Source organism: Phaseolus vulgaris, chromosome 10 (assembly GCF_051622355.1).
Source record: "Phaseolus vulgaris cultivar YP4 chromosome 10, ASM5162235v1, whole genome shotgun sequence".
In the NCBI taxonomy this organism is placed as follows: domain Eukaryota; kingdom Viridiplantae; phylum Streptophyta; class Magnoliopsida; order Fabales; family Fabaceae; genus Phaseolus; species Phaseolus vulgaris.
Genome location: NC_143507.1, coordinates 31,730,253 through 31,747,719, shown reverse-complemented (window position 1 = coordinate 31,747,719; position 17,467 = coordinate 31,730,253). Strand labels below are relative to the sequence as shown.

The 17,467-nt window shown below is 32.9% G+C and overlaps 2 protein-coding genes and 1 non-coding gene across 8 annotated transcripts; all 3 read left to right on the top strand.

Annotated features, from left to right (window-relative positions):
- The first annotated feature begins 229 nt into the window (after positions 1 to 229).
- Positions 230 to 3,331, top strand: LOC137818382 (myosin-4 protein (DUF641)). Of its 6 annotated transcripts, none has more exons than XM_068621775.2 (3): positions 237 to 375; positions 662 to 719; positions 1,877 to 3,331. In XM_068621775.2, the coding sequence occupies exon 3, from the start codon at positions 1,913 to 1,915 to the stop codon at positions 3,170 to 3,172; it is 1,260 nt and encodes a 419-aa protein (XP_068477876.1). In that variant the 5' UTR covers positions 237 to 375; positions 662 to 719; positions 1,877 to 1,912; the 3' UTR covers positions 3,173 to 3,331. The 6 variants fall into 6 exon arrangements, with proteins under 6 accessions (XP_068477878.1, XP_068477876.1, XP_068477879.1 ...); XM_068621778.2 differs by having other exon boundaries at positions 1,819 to 3,331; XM_068621776.2 differs by lacking the exon at positions 237 to 375 and adding an exon at positions 396 to 550.
- A 12,615-nt stretch (positions 3,332 to 15,946) lies between these two features.
- On the top strand, positions 15,947 to 16,793 carry LOC137818806 (pectinesterase inhibitor 9). The gene has a single exon (XM_068622421.2). It carries the CDS (start codon positions 16,006 to 16,008, stop codon positions 16,663 to 16,665), a length of 660 nt encoding a protein of 219 aa, XP_068478522.1. The 5' UTR covers positions 15,947 to 16,005; the 3' UTR covers positions 16,666 to 16,793.
- Positions 16,794 to 17,113: 320 nt separating this feature from the next.
- On the top strand, positions 17,114 to 17,212 carry LOC137819898 (U6 spliceosomal RNA). Its single transcript, XR_011082480.2, has one exon. It is a non-coding gene; the product is annotated as a U6 spliceosomal RNA (small nuclear RNA).
- The last annotated feature ends 255 nt before the right edge of the window (positions 17,213 to 17,467 follow it).

Below are 17,467 nucleotides of genomic sequence, written 5' to 3'. Positions count from 1 at the left end.
ATGTAAAATTATTTTAGGTTATTAATGTATAGATATTTTTATCATAAAAAAAAGTCATCAACTAGACACTAATTAAGAATTCGATAATAAAAAAATAGAAAATATATTAAAAATCACTTAACATATATTAAATAATTATCTTACCATTTAAATCAGTGGAAGGTAAAATTTTCGGTGGAGTGGTGGGAACACGAAATAAATAATTAAAACAATAATAAGAAAATGGAACAAATAAAAACAAAACGACAGGTCCATCAACGTTTCCCTTTCGTTTCACATAGGGTTTTGTAATTATACCAATTGTTTGTGACCAACACGCTTTCACTTTACTGAACCACCACTTCATCTTCACTCTTCCTTCAAATTCCCAACAAGGTAACCCCAAATTAAATCCCAGATCTGTTTTTTCTTTTGCTTGGCTAAGCTTCATTCTTTCGTGCCCACGTGTTCTCTTCTCCAAAATCACTTTTCTTTTCTTTTTTCCCCATAATTTAGGGTTTTGTATTGTGATAGAGACACCAGAATTTCTGGGAATTTCTTGTGACACGGGGTTGCTATTGAATTTTTGTTGTGTTTTGCTTGTGGATTAGGGTTGATTTATTCTTCTTTACAGCATTGAAGCTATCCTCTGTCGTATTAATATTCTTTTTGCAATATCTAGGGTTCAAGGGTATTATGCTTGCTGGATTCATTCTCTTGCTGAAATGCAGTCTTTCTAGGTAGAGAACTCGTTCTCACAGTTTCATTTGTATACTGAATGTATGTCTTTTTTTCTATATGAAGTTTTGTTTTTGGTTAGAATACTTGCAATTTGATGCTGTGCAATTGTGGAATGGTGAGTAGTTACAGTACCTTAAATGGTAAGACACTGGAGGTCTGTATCACAGGCTAGGACCCATTTGTTTTATCTTTTGTTTTTTTGAAGAAAAATGTTTTTTTTTTTCCAATTAGAAGGCTTGTTTGAGAATTTGTAAGAATTATTATTTTTTTCTCCGAAAAAAAAAAGTCTCAGAGAAAGGTACTTCAGTCTCCGATATGCTAATGATAGTTTCTTAAAAATAAGAAAAAACTCTGATAAAAGGATGTAGGCCACAAGTAGATCATTGGTCATATCTTCCAAGATTTCTGGCCATATGGTTAGCCGCAGTATGTTTGGAGTGAACGGATGTAAGAAGAAATATGTCTCAGTTAGTCAATTTAAGTAGGTTTTTCATTTCCCTATAGTTTAATAATTCGAATTTAGAAATATAATTTTTCATGCTACAGGCAAATGATATAGTGAACTGGCCTTTTTTTTGAATGAAATTACCAAGTGAGACCCTTGTGGTGATGAAATCATGGATCTTATTTCCTGTATATTATATTCCCAGAATTAACACAGTTGGCGTTCTGGAACCTGTAATTGTAAGATGCAGAGCTACCAGAAATTTTGAACCTTCATTTTTAAACATGCTGTATAAGAAACTATGGGCACTAAATATTGGGATATTTTATCAGATAAAGAAATTGTTTTGGGTAAAGCAGTATTGTACTGATATGGTAGTTGCTTATTACTTACATGTTTGTTCTTGATTTGTTATAATATATATATTTTGGCTATAATGTTCTAATTATTTGGTTCAGTGGTCATCTCTCCTTTTGAGTTAATGGACTTTATTACAATAATATCTCTCTTTCCTCATATTTGGTTGCCCTAATGTCTTTAAATTCTAAGTCTGTTTAGTTCTCTTTACCTCTCTTTTCTAAAAACTTCAGTGTTGAAATATGAATTGAACACTCATCTAATGTAGTAAAAAATGTTATTTCTGCACTACGCAGGTTGATTAAATTTCTTTGAAAGCTTGTGGGCTGAAGTTAATTGTTTTTCTGTTGACAGAAAGTTTGTTCAACCATCTCTATCTTGGCGTTAGCTATGCTACCCACTGGAGCAAAAGAGACCCAATTACGTGAGAGCAACAGCCAAAAGGTCCATCCTCAACCAATGGAAGATGCCATGAATCAGAATCCAGAAGCAATGGAAACTCTAATATCTAAAATTTTTACAAACATCTCTTCCTTGAAGTCAGCTTACATCCAGCTACAAGCTGCTCATACTCCTTATGACCCTGATAAAATCCACACTGCTGATAAACTTGTTATTAGTGAGCTGAAAAATTTGTCTGAACTCAAGCATTTCTACCGGGAGAACAATCCAAAACCCGTGTGTGTTTCTCCTCAAGACTCACGTTTAGCTGCAGAAATTCAAGAACAACAGAGTCTTCTGAAAACTTATGAGGTCATGGTGAAGAAATTCCAATCTGAAATCCAGAATAAAGATTCCGAGATCCACCAATTGCAGCAGCAGATTGAGGAGGCTAGCCAGAAGCGAACTAAACTAGAGAAAAATCTGAAGCTTAGAGGTTTGTCTACCAAAGAATCCGAAGATGAAAATGGCTTTTTTCCTGTTGATCTAACTCCAGATCTCTTCACCTCTGCTGTGGAAGCAGCTGCAAAAGCCATTCATGATTTTTCTAAACCTTTGATCAACATGATGAAAGCAGCTGGTTGGGACCTTGATGCAGCTGCGAACTCAATCGAACCTGATGTTGTTTATGCAAAGAGAGCTCATAAGAAATATGCATTTGAGTCTTACATATGCCAAAGAATGTTTAGTGGCTTTGAGCTTGAAACCTTCTCTGTTAAATCAGACAATATTACTGTAACTAAGGAGAGCTTCTTCCACCAATTCCTTGCTTTAAGAGAGATGGATCCCTTGGACATGCTAGGGCAAAATCCAGATTCCATATTTGGGAAATTTTGCAGGAGCAAATACTTAGTGGTAGTTCATCCAAAGATGGAGGCGTCATTCTTTGGAAATTTAGATCAGCGAAATTATGTGATGGGTGGTGGCCATCCCAGGACTCCTTTTTACCAGGCTTTTCTTAAACTGACTAAGACAATCTGGCTTTTACACAGGTTGGCTTATTCTTTTGAGCCTAACGTCAAGGTATTTCAGGTCAAAGGAGGGAGTGAGTTCTCAGATGTTTATATGGAAAGTGTGGTCAAGAATATGATAATGGATGACAATGATGAAAAACCCAAAGTTGGTTTGATGGTTATGCCTGGATTTTGGATTGGGGGAAGTGTGATTCAGAGTAAAGTCTATCTGTCTGGTATGAAGGTTGCTGAATGATTCCTGAATAGAGGCAAGGCTTTCAGCTAATGCATAGTTGATTGTACGAGGTTTGTTTGAATTGTCGTTTCTTTATCTTGTAAGATAATTCTGTTGTCTGTAATTTTTAATATCCCTTTTAGTGGTTGTAAGAGTAAATGAGCCTTTTATCCTTGTTTACATTCAAGTCCCTTCTTGTATTATGAAAACATCCTGCACCAGAATTCCAGTGTTTGTGGAGGGGAACAGGAAGGTGTGGTATATAAAAAATTAGGATGGTTAGGAGCAAATTCTTGTTGACTAAAATTTACTGAAAGTTGCAAAATTAGAACAGGCTCATTAAATATGATAAGATCCACTAATTATTTTTACCAATAAATTTCAACTATTGAAAAAGAGTATATTATAATATTAATTAGTATACACATCTAAAATCCTAAAATATGCAAAAATTTATAAAAGTGAGTAAAAGAAAATAATGCTCTCCACTCTTTCCAAAGTTCCTCTTACCCTATACCTATATCTATTTGTGTACATAGTATACTCATCACATTTTATATACAAATAACACATACAAGAATAAGTTATAAAAATCAAATTCTAACGTACGAAAATATAAATAAAAAATAATAATTAATTAGATTATATCATTCATATAGTACTCAATACACATCATATCAACCCAACTTCATTTCAATATCATTCTCAACAATCATAAGGAGTACACATTGATCCATTTATAGAGACACCTTCTAGAAGACTTGTATTAAGTAGGCTCTACCATAGAGTAACATCTGATCTAATACCCAAGACTTAGATTTACAAGCAAATATGAGAGAAAGAAACAAGGTAAGTTCAAACATCCAATATCATGTGATTACAAACAGTCACGATGTGTATGAACTCTTTAATGAGTTTCTCACCTACTGATATCTTAGTTTATATGACTTAGATAATTAATGAAGTTATAGGATCTTTGTTAAACATAGGTGCAAAAACTTAATATCAAACCAATAAAAAGGTCATACATTATTCCAAATGTAAGATTTCATTTCCATACAATTGCATCATCTTCATACAATACATATCATTCACATACAATGCATATCAATCACTCAAATTAATTACATAATCATCTCAATTTCATAGACCTTCCATTCTCACCAATCCATGTAGAAATTGTACAATTCAATTAATCATACAATATCACTTTTATATATATTACACACCATTCAATCCCAAAACATTTAAACATTCACAAATCAATTGATTTTTTTTTTTAAATGTATACTTTGTATAAAAAAAATTCATGCATAATTCAAATCATTGAAAAGACATGAAAAAGAGAAAATAAAAATAGGATATAAGTTTTTTTTAGGTTAGCTTGAGCGAAAATTTATAGCTTAAGTGAGAATGGACTTCCTTTGAGCAAAAATAAGGTCGAGAGGGATGATTTTTCAGTGCAATTTTCACTTGAGCGAAAATATGTTCGCTTGAGGAGAACAAAATTGAAGAACAAGTCAAATGCAAAATATTTTCGCTTGAGCGAGAATCATCTCGCGAAAATACTAGTAAATTAGCTTAACAACATACTCAAATTACATTTTCAATTCTACTTCTAAACAATTTTAAATTATTAATGGAAACTATTATTTGCTCAAGCATATTGCTTCAATTAATTCCATACACGCAACACCATTTAAATTCAATTTAAATAACTATATACTTAAATATGTATAATACAATTTTCATATTAACTTATTATCCAAATAAGTTACCCCAAGATTATATTCAAAGATATATAACTTCTCTTACGTGAAAATTTTTATTCCATTAAAAATTCCAACTCCAGGGAAATCATTCCAGAATCTAAGGACCTAAAGCATGTTGTCCAAACAATAGAAAATTTTAGTCTAAGGTAAAACAAGTTGAGAGGAACACTTTTCTCAACTGTGCCCATCGTCCCCATCAAGATTGATGGCTAAAACATAAGGAAAATCAGAAAATAAAGGATCTTTAAAGTAAAAATGAACTTACTATGTTGGAAAACCTGATCGGGTATAAATGTATCTTGACTCCTCAGCTAGTGCATGGTGTGATCAAATTTTGGAAAAATGAGATATAAGAAAGAAAATGAAGAGAGAATGGAGAGAAGAGATATTTAAAGAGAGGAAAGATGAGAAAAATGGGAGGGGGTGTACAGGGCCACGATGTCACAATTATCCTTAACAACAAAAAATTTTGTCCTTAAAAATTAGCTTACCAAGAAAAATTAGGATATGATTCTCTTATGTTCTCTTTTATTCCTCAAGTGGAATCACAACATATGAGATTTCACAACACTTTGACTATATCGATATTTTTACACAAAGTTACTTTACTTGAGAACCCAAAATTCTAATGTACTTCAATGTAAGACAAGTTCATATGGACAAGTACAAGGATCTTACAAGGTCCCATGAACTTTGGGTTGCTCTCCCTACATCGTGTAACTCTCAGACAATCATTTTTACCCATTGAGAAACCTAAAGGTCTTCTTCCTTTATCTATATCAAATTTTTGCGTTGTCGAAGATGTCTTCAATCATCATAGTTCTAAAAATTTGACTCAGTTGCTTGTAACTGAAGTGATGAAAAATACTCTAAGTTTTGTTTGACCAACCTTCCTTCTGGTGCATACTGAATTAAGGCCCCAAAGTCTTTTTCCTTCCATCTCCAATAGACAATCTAGGTCAACCCCATGTTCTTCGAGTATTTCGCAATATTTTTGCTGAAAGGTTATTGTCAAATTGCTTAAGAGATGTTGATGTGACCTAACTCAATGACTCACAACTTTGTTGTATTATAACATGAACATAGGCATCTCACACCAACCTCTTCGCAATTATATCTCAAATAAAATTCATGTTATTCGATCCCAGATTATACTAATATAGACAACATCAAATACCAAAGAAATGGAATCCATAGAACCTTGAGATATGTATAACTAAATAAAAAATGGAATGCTTCCATATTTATTGGAAGAGTCACTTTTACTTTCTAATGGTCATGATGTGGTGTCAACATCACTAGCTCACTTTGTTCTTCATCTCGAGTGATAATATTCTCATATTCAGAAGGATGTGCAACATCAATTATTAGAGACCTCTACTTAGAAGACTAGGATTTACCACTGTCTCACTCCCTCCAATACCACAAGCTAAAGGATTCATCCTCACCCTAATAAAAAGATAAGCATAACCTAGCCAAACACAAACTTCCTTAACATTAGTTATAGTACCAAATGGCACCTCTTCACCACTTTTATCAAACTGAGATCTCTTAAATCACCAAATTATCGACATAACCTCAAACATATACTTCAGTTGCATAGGTAGAATATGCATAATATTTATTAATCCATCATTTATTATTCATATTGAGTTATGTTTCTTCTTTATACGTGACAAGTAAGTGACAAATTCATGAAAATTATTTCACTCTCATTTTGAGAATGTCAAACTATGTTAACATATTTCCAATCATTATTTGTTTTGCCTTTTATTTTTGACAGATAAACGAGTAGCTACATACTTGACTATTCTTCCTTCATACCATGTCACTAAATAAAATTCATGAAATCTTGATACTTTTGGGTCATACTTAGATGTAGTTGAACTTGCTTTCATGAATCTTAGATAATCCACTTGCTTCAATTTATCATCATCTATTGTACATATTTGTTCCTAAGTCTTGAAAAATTATTCACTTCCCATTTAGTTTTATCATTATTGAATAATCTTAGAATATTCTTTAAATTCAATTTCACCAATTTTCTTACCCTCCCTTTCTTTAAAAACTCTTTAGTTATAAAAATGTATCACAACTAATGTGATTTCAAGATACTATAACTTCCAAATTCAAACTGTTGAAACTTTCACTCAACTCCAACCTTCTAATCTTAAGTGTTGATACATATATCTCCTTGTGACTTGAAGCATCTGCAACAATATTTCCTTTCCCAGGATAATACTTCAGCTAAAGATCATAATCTTTCAAGACTTCATTTATCTTTTATGAAAGAAAATTATGTACTATTCATTACTTGGTCTTACCATATACTATATACTCTTACTAATTGTGGAAAAGAAAACTTATTGTATACCAATATTACGTCATTTTTATTTAGCCACGTCATATTGTTGTACTCCCAATTCTTTGATACTCCACCTCAGTTTTTTATAAGTAAGACAAACAAGGACCTATTGAGTCACTTCCTCTTTATATTGAACCATCAAAAGAATTTCTTCAGATAATGATATATCTTAATTATTCTCATAATTTTTTATACTAAACTATATTCTCTAACTTCAACCAATCCCTAGCATCTACCAAAGTGGTATCCTCTCACGGAGGCTAGTAAGTAGGCTTTTCTCATATTTGTAACTCTCCACCCAGTCCTCCGATGGAAGGGGTACTATCCAATTGTAAGTAGCTTGATTACTGTCTTGCTTGCAAGTACACAAACCTTATCCTAAATCTCATAATCCTCCTTTACTTCCATCATAAAATTCTTAGTCCAATTTGTACTTAATACTCCATTAACTTAAGTCATTAACAATTACATCTGACACTTGAAATGCCTCCTTACTCATGGAGTTTTCAACTTGAAATCTTAATCATTTAACAAATACATCAATATACTTTGTCTCGTGTCTAGTCCATTCTCATCAAACAAGTACTTAAGACTTATACATTATTGAGCATGTGAAACGAAGTACCATCTAGACAATGCCTCCAGATCTTCAATGCAACACCATTACCATCATCCATGTGTCATGAGTAGAGTAATTTTTCTCATGAACTTTTAGTTCCCTTCAGACATACTCTATCACCCTTTTCTTGCATCCATGTACATCCCAACCTATGAAGTGATACATTGTACTCAAAAGTTTGTGTGCCAATAATTTCCCATAATAGCAAACTAATTAATCTATACTACAACTAGAAATTTATGCTTTTCACTATTCCCCCCACTAGTGCAAATAATACTTTTTACAACGACATATTATGAGAACTGGTGTACACAAAAACGCGACAACATTTTTGTAAATATTTGGCACATATTAAAGCGATTGGAGCCAACCGGTATAATATGTCTTGTTCAAAGCAAAAAAAAAAAATAGATTTTTAAAATTTTAATTTTTGGGATTACATATAACACCGGTTCGATACATATGTCATTCCTAGATTAAAAAACAATTAAAAGTTTTTTAAAATGACATATAACACCGGTTCTTCTATATAATCGGTATTATATGTCATTTCTAGAGTTTAAAAAAAATTTGAAACATTTAACTATGGACACTACATATAACACCAATTAGATAGAGGATGCAGTGTTATATGTAATTTCCACATTAAAAAAAAGTTTTTAAAGTTTTAAAAAAGATATATTACACCAGTTATTAGTCATAATCGGTGTAATATATGTTTTTAACATATTTTCTTGGCTTACGCCCTCACTCTCCATTCATGTTATTCTTCTAAGTTTTCTTGTTTAAGAGTTCGTTTTGCTTTTGCCAACGCTGTTGCCAGCCGCTGCCTCCACCGCTCCCCTCGACGCTTCTCTCTTATTTCGTTCTCTTCGTCGTTAGAGCATCCACATCGAACAAAATTTGTCCGTTCACGCTTCTTGGCTATTTTGTTACCACTCTTGTCGCCACCACATTGTCTCCATTGTCGCCACAACTTCGTTCACGTTCACGCTCTAGGTTAGTTTTTCATTTTTAATTATTTTAATTTTAATTTTAATTATTATTTGGTTTACAATTATTTATATAAATAATTAGTTTTATTATATTATATTTGGAATATAATGTATTAGGTTTTAAATTGGGTAATTGTTATATGTTGAACGTCTTGGTATTGGGTCTGGGGTGATCGACCATCGGCAATGTTGAACACTTTGGTATTGGGTTTAGGGTTTAGGTATGTGAGTCTGGAGCACATATAACACTGGTTAGGAGCCACAACTGGTGTTATATGTGTCTTTTGGAGCACACATTTTTTAATATTTTATTCAGATTTTGGTACATATTACACCAATTTTTACAATAGTGTTATATATAATTAACATTTTACATCGTTAAGATCTACATCAGTGATGGAACTAGTGTTACATGTCCTCTAGAATCAATGTTATATGCATTTTCTGCACTAGTGTCCAAGCAAAAAGCTCACTATTTGTAGTTCAGTTGTGTTGACAACATTATCATCTTAGAAAATCCTCTTATCAACCTTCTGTAATAGTCAATTTGATTCACGTAACCTTTGGTCTTCATGTTGATCTTGAGACATTCCACTTAAACATTGTCTTTCCTTGGGTTGGGATCTAGTAGATTTTTAGAGTTGTGATGACAGTAAAATTTGCATATTCACCTACCAAAGCTCTTACTTATTGTATTTTTCTTTAAGAATGTTATCATTCCCTTATGTGTTCTTTATGCACCTCTAAAGTATAGGATAGATAGACATGTTATCTATGTAATTCACGATAATCTTGACCAAGAAATGAAGGGTCATAATCATGAAGACATGAATATGTATAGGAAGTTCATCTCTAAACGTACAACATCACTTTCTATTTATCACAAACTAAAGGAATGCAATTAACATATATTCAATTCATCCCAAAAATTATATTTAGATCCTCTATAGGTAGGAATCTCAAATTCACTTAGAATTTGTGTCCACCCAGAACAACAAAACACCTAATATATAAACATACTACCCTAAAATAAATGTTGGTGTAAAACTATTAACTTAAAGAAAAAATTTTAAAATCTACAAATAAACCCTTAATATAAATAAATGTAATACTTTAAAATAAAACATATAAACTCACACACATATAAATACAGCCATCCAAACCATATCCTTAAAATGCACTCTAAACTTTTAGAACTGAGATAGAAATCATCTCGATTTAGTCCTGAATGTGCACCTTTACTGCTTTGTCGAAATTCTTTTCTTTCTTAGTATGTTTTTACCTTCATTCATAGCAATCATCCTAACTCTAACATAAATATTGAGACTAGACTTAAACAAACATCTACAATAAGAAAAAGAATAAACTCACTACCTTTGAGTTATCTTAAGGGCGAACTGCTCTGATACTATAAATGTAACACCCTAAAATATACAAATCTTTTACAAAAGAGAATAAAATAAAATAATTTCTTCCACTATTTTCTCAAAGTACCTTGTGCACCTGCACCTATATCTGTTGTGCAGATAGTACAATCATCGCAGTTCATAGATAAACAACACATGCAAGGGTAAGCTATCGAAATAAAATTCTAACATAAAAAAATATAAGTAAAAAAAAGAATTAATTACATTAATCATTCATTTATATAATTCTATTTCATTTTTTCATCAATTGTAATCATATAATATTCAATACCAATCACAACAACCCAATTTCATTCAAATACCATCCTCAACAATCATATGGATCACACATGGATCCACACACCAACTGATGGAAGAGGCCTAAGCACAAGCCCACATGCAAGCCCACCAAAGGGTAGATTTGGGCCAACCATAGAGTTATGGCCAAGAGGATCCAAGAAGACGTTCTTTTACATGTTCAAATGCCATAAACTCTAGTGTAGAGTAGACTTTAATTTCTTGTCAAAATTAGCATAGGAACTTTATTTGTAATTTTCTTAGAATTAATTTTGGCACCTAAAACACCAACCTAGGTAAACTTAGAGTTTCTAAAAAAACCTCTAAATTTACCAAGGCCGGTCTAGAAAGCCCATGGAAGGGGTGAGCATAAAAACTAGACACACCCCTCCCCATGTGCTCATTTGTGCACCCATGTGCCATGTGCACCCATGTGCTTCACATTTACATTTCATTTGGCTAGCATTAGGGTTGCATTATGGTCCTCCTTAGCCTATAAAAGGAGGAGCCTACACCTTGTATTTTCAAGTTTATGGTGAGTAAAGTTATGCTGCCATTTTGTGCCAAGCTTTGCTTCTCCCTAGAATTCTAGGCTCTAAACTTCATCTCCTTCACCTCTCCTTGGGTTGGCCGAACCTCCCTAGCTTCATACTCATCATGCACCTTCAAGATCAACACCACTCTTAGGAGGATCTTGCTCACACACCTTCATAGCTTCCGCACCACTTTTTCTTACATGCCATCACCAACGATATCCAACAATGAATACTCATATTAAGTAGGATCTACCAGAGACTAACATCCTATCCAATACCTAAGACTTATATTTACAATTGAATCTAAGAGAAAGGATTAGGCTAAGTTCAAACATCCAATATCATGTGATTACAACTAGTCATGGTGTGTATAAACTCCCTCATGAGCTTCTTACCAACTAATATCTCAGTCAACGTGACTTAGATCATCAGTGAAGTTGGAAGTTCTCTATTCATATGTGTCAATACTTAACACGAAACCAATAAAAAACTTATACATTATCCCAAATATATGATCTCAATTTTATACAATTCTATCGTCCTCATATAATACATATGATTCACATACAATGCATATCAATCCCTCATATTATTTAAGATTTTTTAAATTAATTACATAATCATCTTAATTCTATACACCTTTCATTCACCAATCCATGTCATTTATAAATTTCACAATTCTATTGATCATACAATATAACTCTTATATATATTACACACAATTCAATCCCACAACAACATTTAAAATTTCACAAATAAATTGAATTTGTATACTATACCGACCCGTCCTCGGACATCGACGTCAGAGAAGACATCGAACATCGGTGTCTGAGAGGAATGGTAGGCCACGTAAGCTGGGTCCCCCAAGCAGTATAAGTTAACATGAGTTAACACCCAAATACTAAGGAAAGACCTAAGTCACAAGAGGATCATGCATGAGGTGTGTATGGTACATTCGGGTACGACACAAGCAAGTGTTCCTTGGAGGCATTGAGGCCCATTAGGGTTAGGGTTTCCAAGGAAAGACTGTATGCATGACACGTGAATACTTAGGGTACCCATAGAACAGATGGTCCTGCAACATTGGTGGATGAGTTGGTACCTTGGCGGCCATATTCACTAGCACAAAATGTATAAACAACGACTATTTATTTAATGCGATTTTAGGGTTAGCCGCTGTCATTCAAAACGCGGTGGCATTTTTGAAATTAATTTTATTTACGAATGCGACTATTTAAATAGCCGCATTCTTAAATCAAAATGCATGATTTACGAATGCGGCTATTTAAATAGCCACATTCTTAAATCATTTTTTTACCCTAATTTTGAAGTGCGTCACTTACGCTTTCATACTTTCTTCCTTTTTGGCGCTTCACGTTTTCTCTTTGTTTCTGCTCTGGTGTTCATCTCTTTTGCGAGTTTCATTGTGTTCTCGTACCAATGTAAGTTCGTTTCGATTCGCTCTCTTTCTTCTTCACCAATGGTTTATAATTTTTTTTCGTTTCACTTATTTGTTTGTTTTCTTACATTGGCGAAGGGTTCTCTGACGCTTCATTTTCTCTTTTGTTTATGCTCTCGTGCTTCCTCTCGTTTTCTACGAGCCTTCATTGTCTTCTTTGTGTCATTGTAAGTTCTTTTCGAGTTCTCTTTCTTCTTCACCATTGATTTATATATATTTTTTTCGTTTCTCTTATCTATTTGTTTTCTTGGATTGATGAAGGTCACCAACTTCATTGCCTGCTGTTTGGATTTTTGCTATGCCGTATTTGCTCCGTTGTTGCTGCTGCCACTGCTATTGCTGCCTTAGGGTTTAGGGTTTTAATTTTTTTGTTTAAAAAAATTAAATAAGAATGTGGTTATTTACCATAGCCGCATTTATAAATCGCATTTACGAATGTGGCTAAATAGCTGCACTTGTAAATCTTCGATTTAAGAATGCGTGCTGATCAAGTGCGGCTATATAACCGCCCTTGTAAATATAAAATAGCCGCACTCGTTTGGCCTGTCTGCACTAGTGATTGTTAGTCGTTGCACTCCAGTAAAGGGAAGTCTTATGTGCCAGATTACGCTAAAAATGTGTAATAGCGGTGCAAGGACGTTCTCCCAGGAACCTTAGATATGGGTAACAGAACAGAAGCAAACCCTAGCTACAACCTATATAAAGGGTGGTAAGAATCCTAGCAAGGTACACCGTTTCTAAGACTGAAACTACTTTACACTTATTGTTTCTTTGCCCCAGTACTGACATGAGCGTCGGACTGCAAACAACCGTCAAGGCGCCCTTTGTCTTTTCAGGTGAGAAGTCCTTCAACCCAAGGAAGTTTGATTCTCAGGAGGAGATAAGCAGGTTAGAGATTGTCGTTCGAGTCAACCATCAATCGAGTCAACTGGCGAGAACATATACTTTTAAAAAAAAACATGCATAATTCAAATCATTAAAAAGATATGAAGAAAATAAAAGAAAAATATGATAAAGGTATTTTTATTTTGGGCTAGCTTGAGCGAAAATTTCTAGCTTAAGCAAGAATTAGCTCTCTTGAGCGAGTGAGGCCAAAAGAGCTGCTCTTTAGTGTGATTTTCGCTTGAGCAAGAATAAACTCGTTCGAGTGAAAACATAACTAAAGAACAAGTTAAATATAGAAATATTTTCACTTGAGCAAAAATTATCTCACCTAAGCGAAAATATCAGTAAATCGACCTCAACAACATACTCAAATTACATTCTCAAAGATTTTTTCACAAATATTTCAATACTACCACTTCAAAACAGTTTTAAATGATTAATGCAAATTATTATTTGCTTAAACATATTTCTTCAAAAAAATTTATACACTCAAAACCATTCAAATTCAGTTTAAATAACAATATAGATTAACTTATTATCTAAATGAGCTTCCCTAAGATTCTATTCAAACACAAATAACTTCCTTTATCTGAAATTTTGTAGTCCATTGAAGATTTGAACTCTATTAGGAAAATCACTCCAAAGTTTAAGGACCTAAAGTATGTTATTCAAATATCATCAAATTTCAGTTTAAGGTAAAAACAAGTTGAGAAAAACACTTTTCTTAATTGTCCCCATCAAGGTTGATGGCTAAAACATAAGAAAAATCAAATAATAGGAAATTAAAAATGAACTTACTTTATTTAAAAATCTCATCGAGTAAAGTGTATCCTTACTCCTTAACTACTGCGAGGCATGATCAAATCTTGGAATAAATGAAATATGAGAAAGAAAAATGAAGATAGAAAAGAGAAGAGATATAGAGAAAGAGAAAAGATGAGATAAATGGGGGTGGGGGAGAGGTGCAGGACCATGGTGTCACAATATGTGTGTGTCACAAGACAATATACCTCGTTAAGCATGTAAATTAAAAAAAAAAACTATACCAATAAATAAATTTCAAAGTAAAGAAATTTACAAATTTGCATATCATAATGATATTTAAAGTTAAGATGTTAATATAATGGATTTAATGATATTAAGATATTAATGAACAATAGTCAAACCAATATTACATACAAAACAAAACTAACATTTTATCGGCGATCTACGAACCAAAATCACTTATTATAAACTAAAGGAGATAAAAATTAAAATTTATCTAATATCATTGTTAGAAATCATGTTTCACAAATCTTTTTATGCCTAAAACTTATCTATTGTTCTTTAAAAAATATTTGTTTATGAAGATTAATTGTATATGTATAACACTTATTTATTTACATTAATGAAGATTAAGAGTAATCCTAATGATATAGTGGATGAATTCAAAAAGATCAAGATCATGACGAGGACATATATACACGTGAGAATATATATATGACTAATTTGTTATATATTTTTTTAATTTTTCTTTAGCTTCGTGATCTATGCATTGTTTTTTAATATTACTAATATTAATTATTTTAATTTGTAAATAAAAACACGAGTTTCATCTACTTCTGATTTCGGTAGAATACCTATTTGATTGGGGTCCTTCTCATTGAGTTTTTCTACCCACTTATCAACACAAATGATCATGCAGTCCTTAAATAACTTTAAATATACTTACGGTTTATATATATAAGAAATTAAAATTAGAGTATTCTTTTTATTATACGTTTCTCACTGGCTGTTGCTGGAAGACATTATCAAACTCCCACTTGCATGCAAAGTCAAAAACCAATAATTAATCATAGCATGATGAATCATTATATATATATATTCATAACTTGTCTCTCATGTAATTAATATTCTAAAGCAACATTCTGTGAGTTGTTATTAATCTTCTAAATCACACACACACACATTTTGGTTCCAGGGAACATAGCCGCTAGAATCGCCTTAAAACATGAATGCTGCACCTTCATTCACCTGCATGCACAATCATCACAGTCTCATCACAAGTTATATGCCATTCTTTTTACTTTTCTTTCTCACCACTTTATCAGAACTCTTACAATCCACGCTCAAAAAAGTCTAACCCTATTATATCTGTAACTATAGGTTTTACTCCAACAAGCTACTTTCTTGGTAACAGGCTGTGCTATATATATATCTTTGATATGAATCTATTATCATAAGATATATAATATAATAATGCTGGTGCCATGCTATATGTTGTTATTTTTTTAATCTCTGTGATTTTAATTTGACCGACCAGCTTTATATATATAATTCTATTATTGTTCTTACCGCAAATTGCATGTGTAAAGGATACGTAAACAAGGGAAAGAATACATAGCTATGCATGTGATGATGTGAGGAAAATTCTATATAAGCACCACACCTCATTGCCATTTTCATCAACCAAAATCTCCTTTAAGACCTCTGAAAGCTCTCTGTATTAGGCTAAAGCTAATTAAAAGCTCTACTTGAGACATGGCACAACTCAACCTCACATTGTTTGTCATTTTCCTCTCTCTCTTATTCTCATTTCTTGCTACCCCAGTTGAGCCATCATCATTGAAGAGGCAGAGAAATCCTAAAACAATGACCTACATAGAGTCCTCTTGCAATGGCACCCTCTATCCCAATCTCTGCATCCGTTGTCTTTCCCAATATGCCAAATCCCCCTTAAATGGCCCACAACACTTGGCCCAATATGCCCTCTCAGTGAGCCTCTCTAGGGCACTGCACACAAAAGGGTACCTTTTGGAAGTGGCAAAGGAACTTCAAGTCATCAAGAGCAACAAAAGAGAGTACCTAACAGTGCAAGATTGTGTGAACCAAATCACTGATAGTGTGGAACAAATAAGCCAAGCCATGAAAGAACTACGTAGGTTCAACCAACATGGATCAAGCATGAGTGATAAGATGCTGTGGCACATAAGCAATGTTGAAACATGGGTGAGCACTGCTTTGACAGATGCTAGTAGTTGTGTGTACTCATTTCCTGGGAATAGGATGAGTAAGAGAATGGCTTCTATTAAGGTTAAGGCCATGAATGTTGCACAGGTTACAAGCAATGCTCTATTCTTGTTTCATAGATATGCATCTACCTACCAGAAAGCAGCAACTAAAATCACCAAGAAGCCCTAGAAGCTAATAATGACAGACTATTACCCTCCACTGTTTGTTCATGTACGTGATACATGTTTTTTCTTTGGATGGGATATCATCCTTATTGAATTTTATGTAATTAATCTACATTTATAAATTTAAATTCATAATTATCTTGGTTCATAAAAAACTGTCTTGGTTATATACTATGTTATTGATCATGGGGAGGCGACTCAACATAGAATGAAAATGATGAAATTATAAGCTGTATATGCACATTAAGTGTTTTTCATGACTAAAAGCTAAGAAAACTATTTGCTACTCATAGTATTTAAGGAATAAAAATGTTATTCACTACTATTAGTATTCATAGAAGTAGCATTTGCAGAAAAATTAAATTTAAAATATATTGCTAATATGCACATGTAATGAATTGATAATAAATTATTTTCAACAATTTTTTGTTGTTGTAAAAGTAGTATATTCAGTTGCAAGGGGACATCCGATAAAATTGAAATGATACCAAGAAATTAGCATGTCCCCTACGCAAGGTTGACAAGTAAATCGAAAAATTGTCCAAATTTTTTTTTAGAGAAAAGGGGTAGGAAGATAGACAGTAAATATAAAAGAGATAGAGGAACTCAATAGATTCTTGTGACAAAGTTGTTTGATATACCAATTATAGAAAGAAGATTTACATGGTATAGAGAAAATGACATAAAAAATATAGATAGGATATTAATGTCACAAGATTAGTGTATGTAGTTGACCAAATTTCAAGCAGATGGTACTATATTCACTGTGTTCTGATGTTGCAAAATACACTAATGAATTGGGGCTC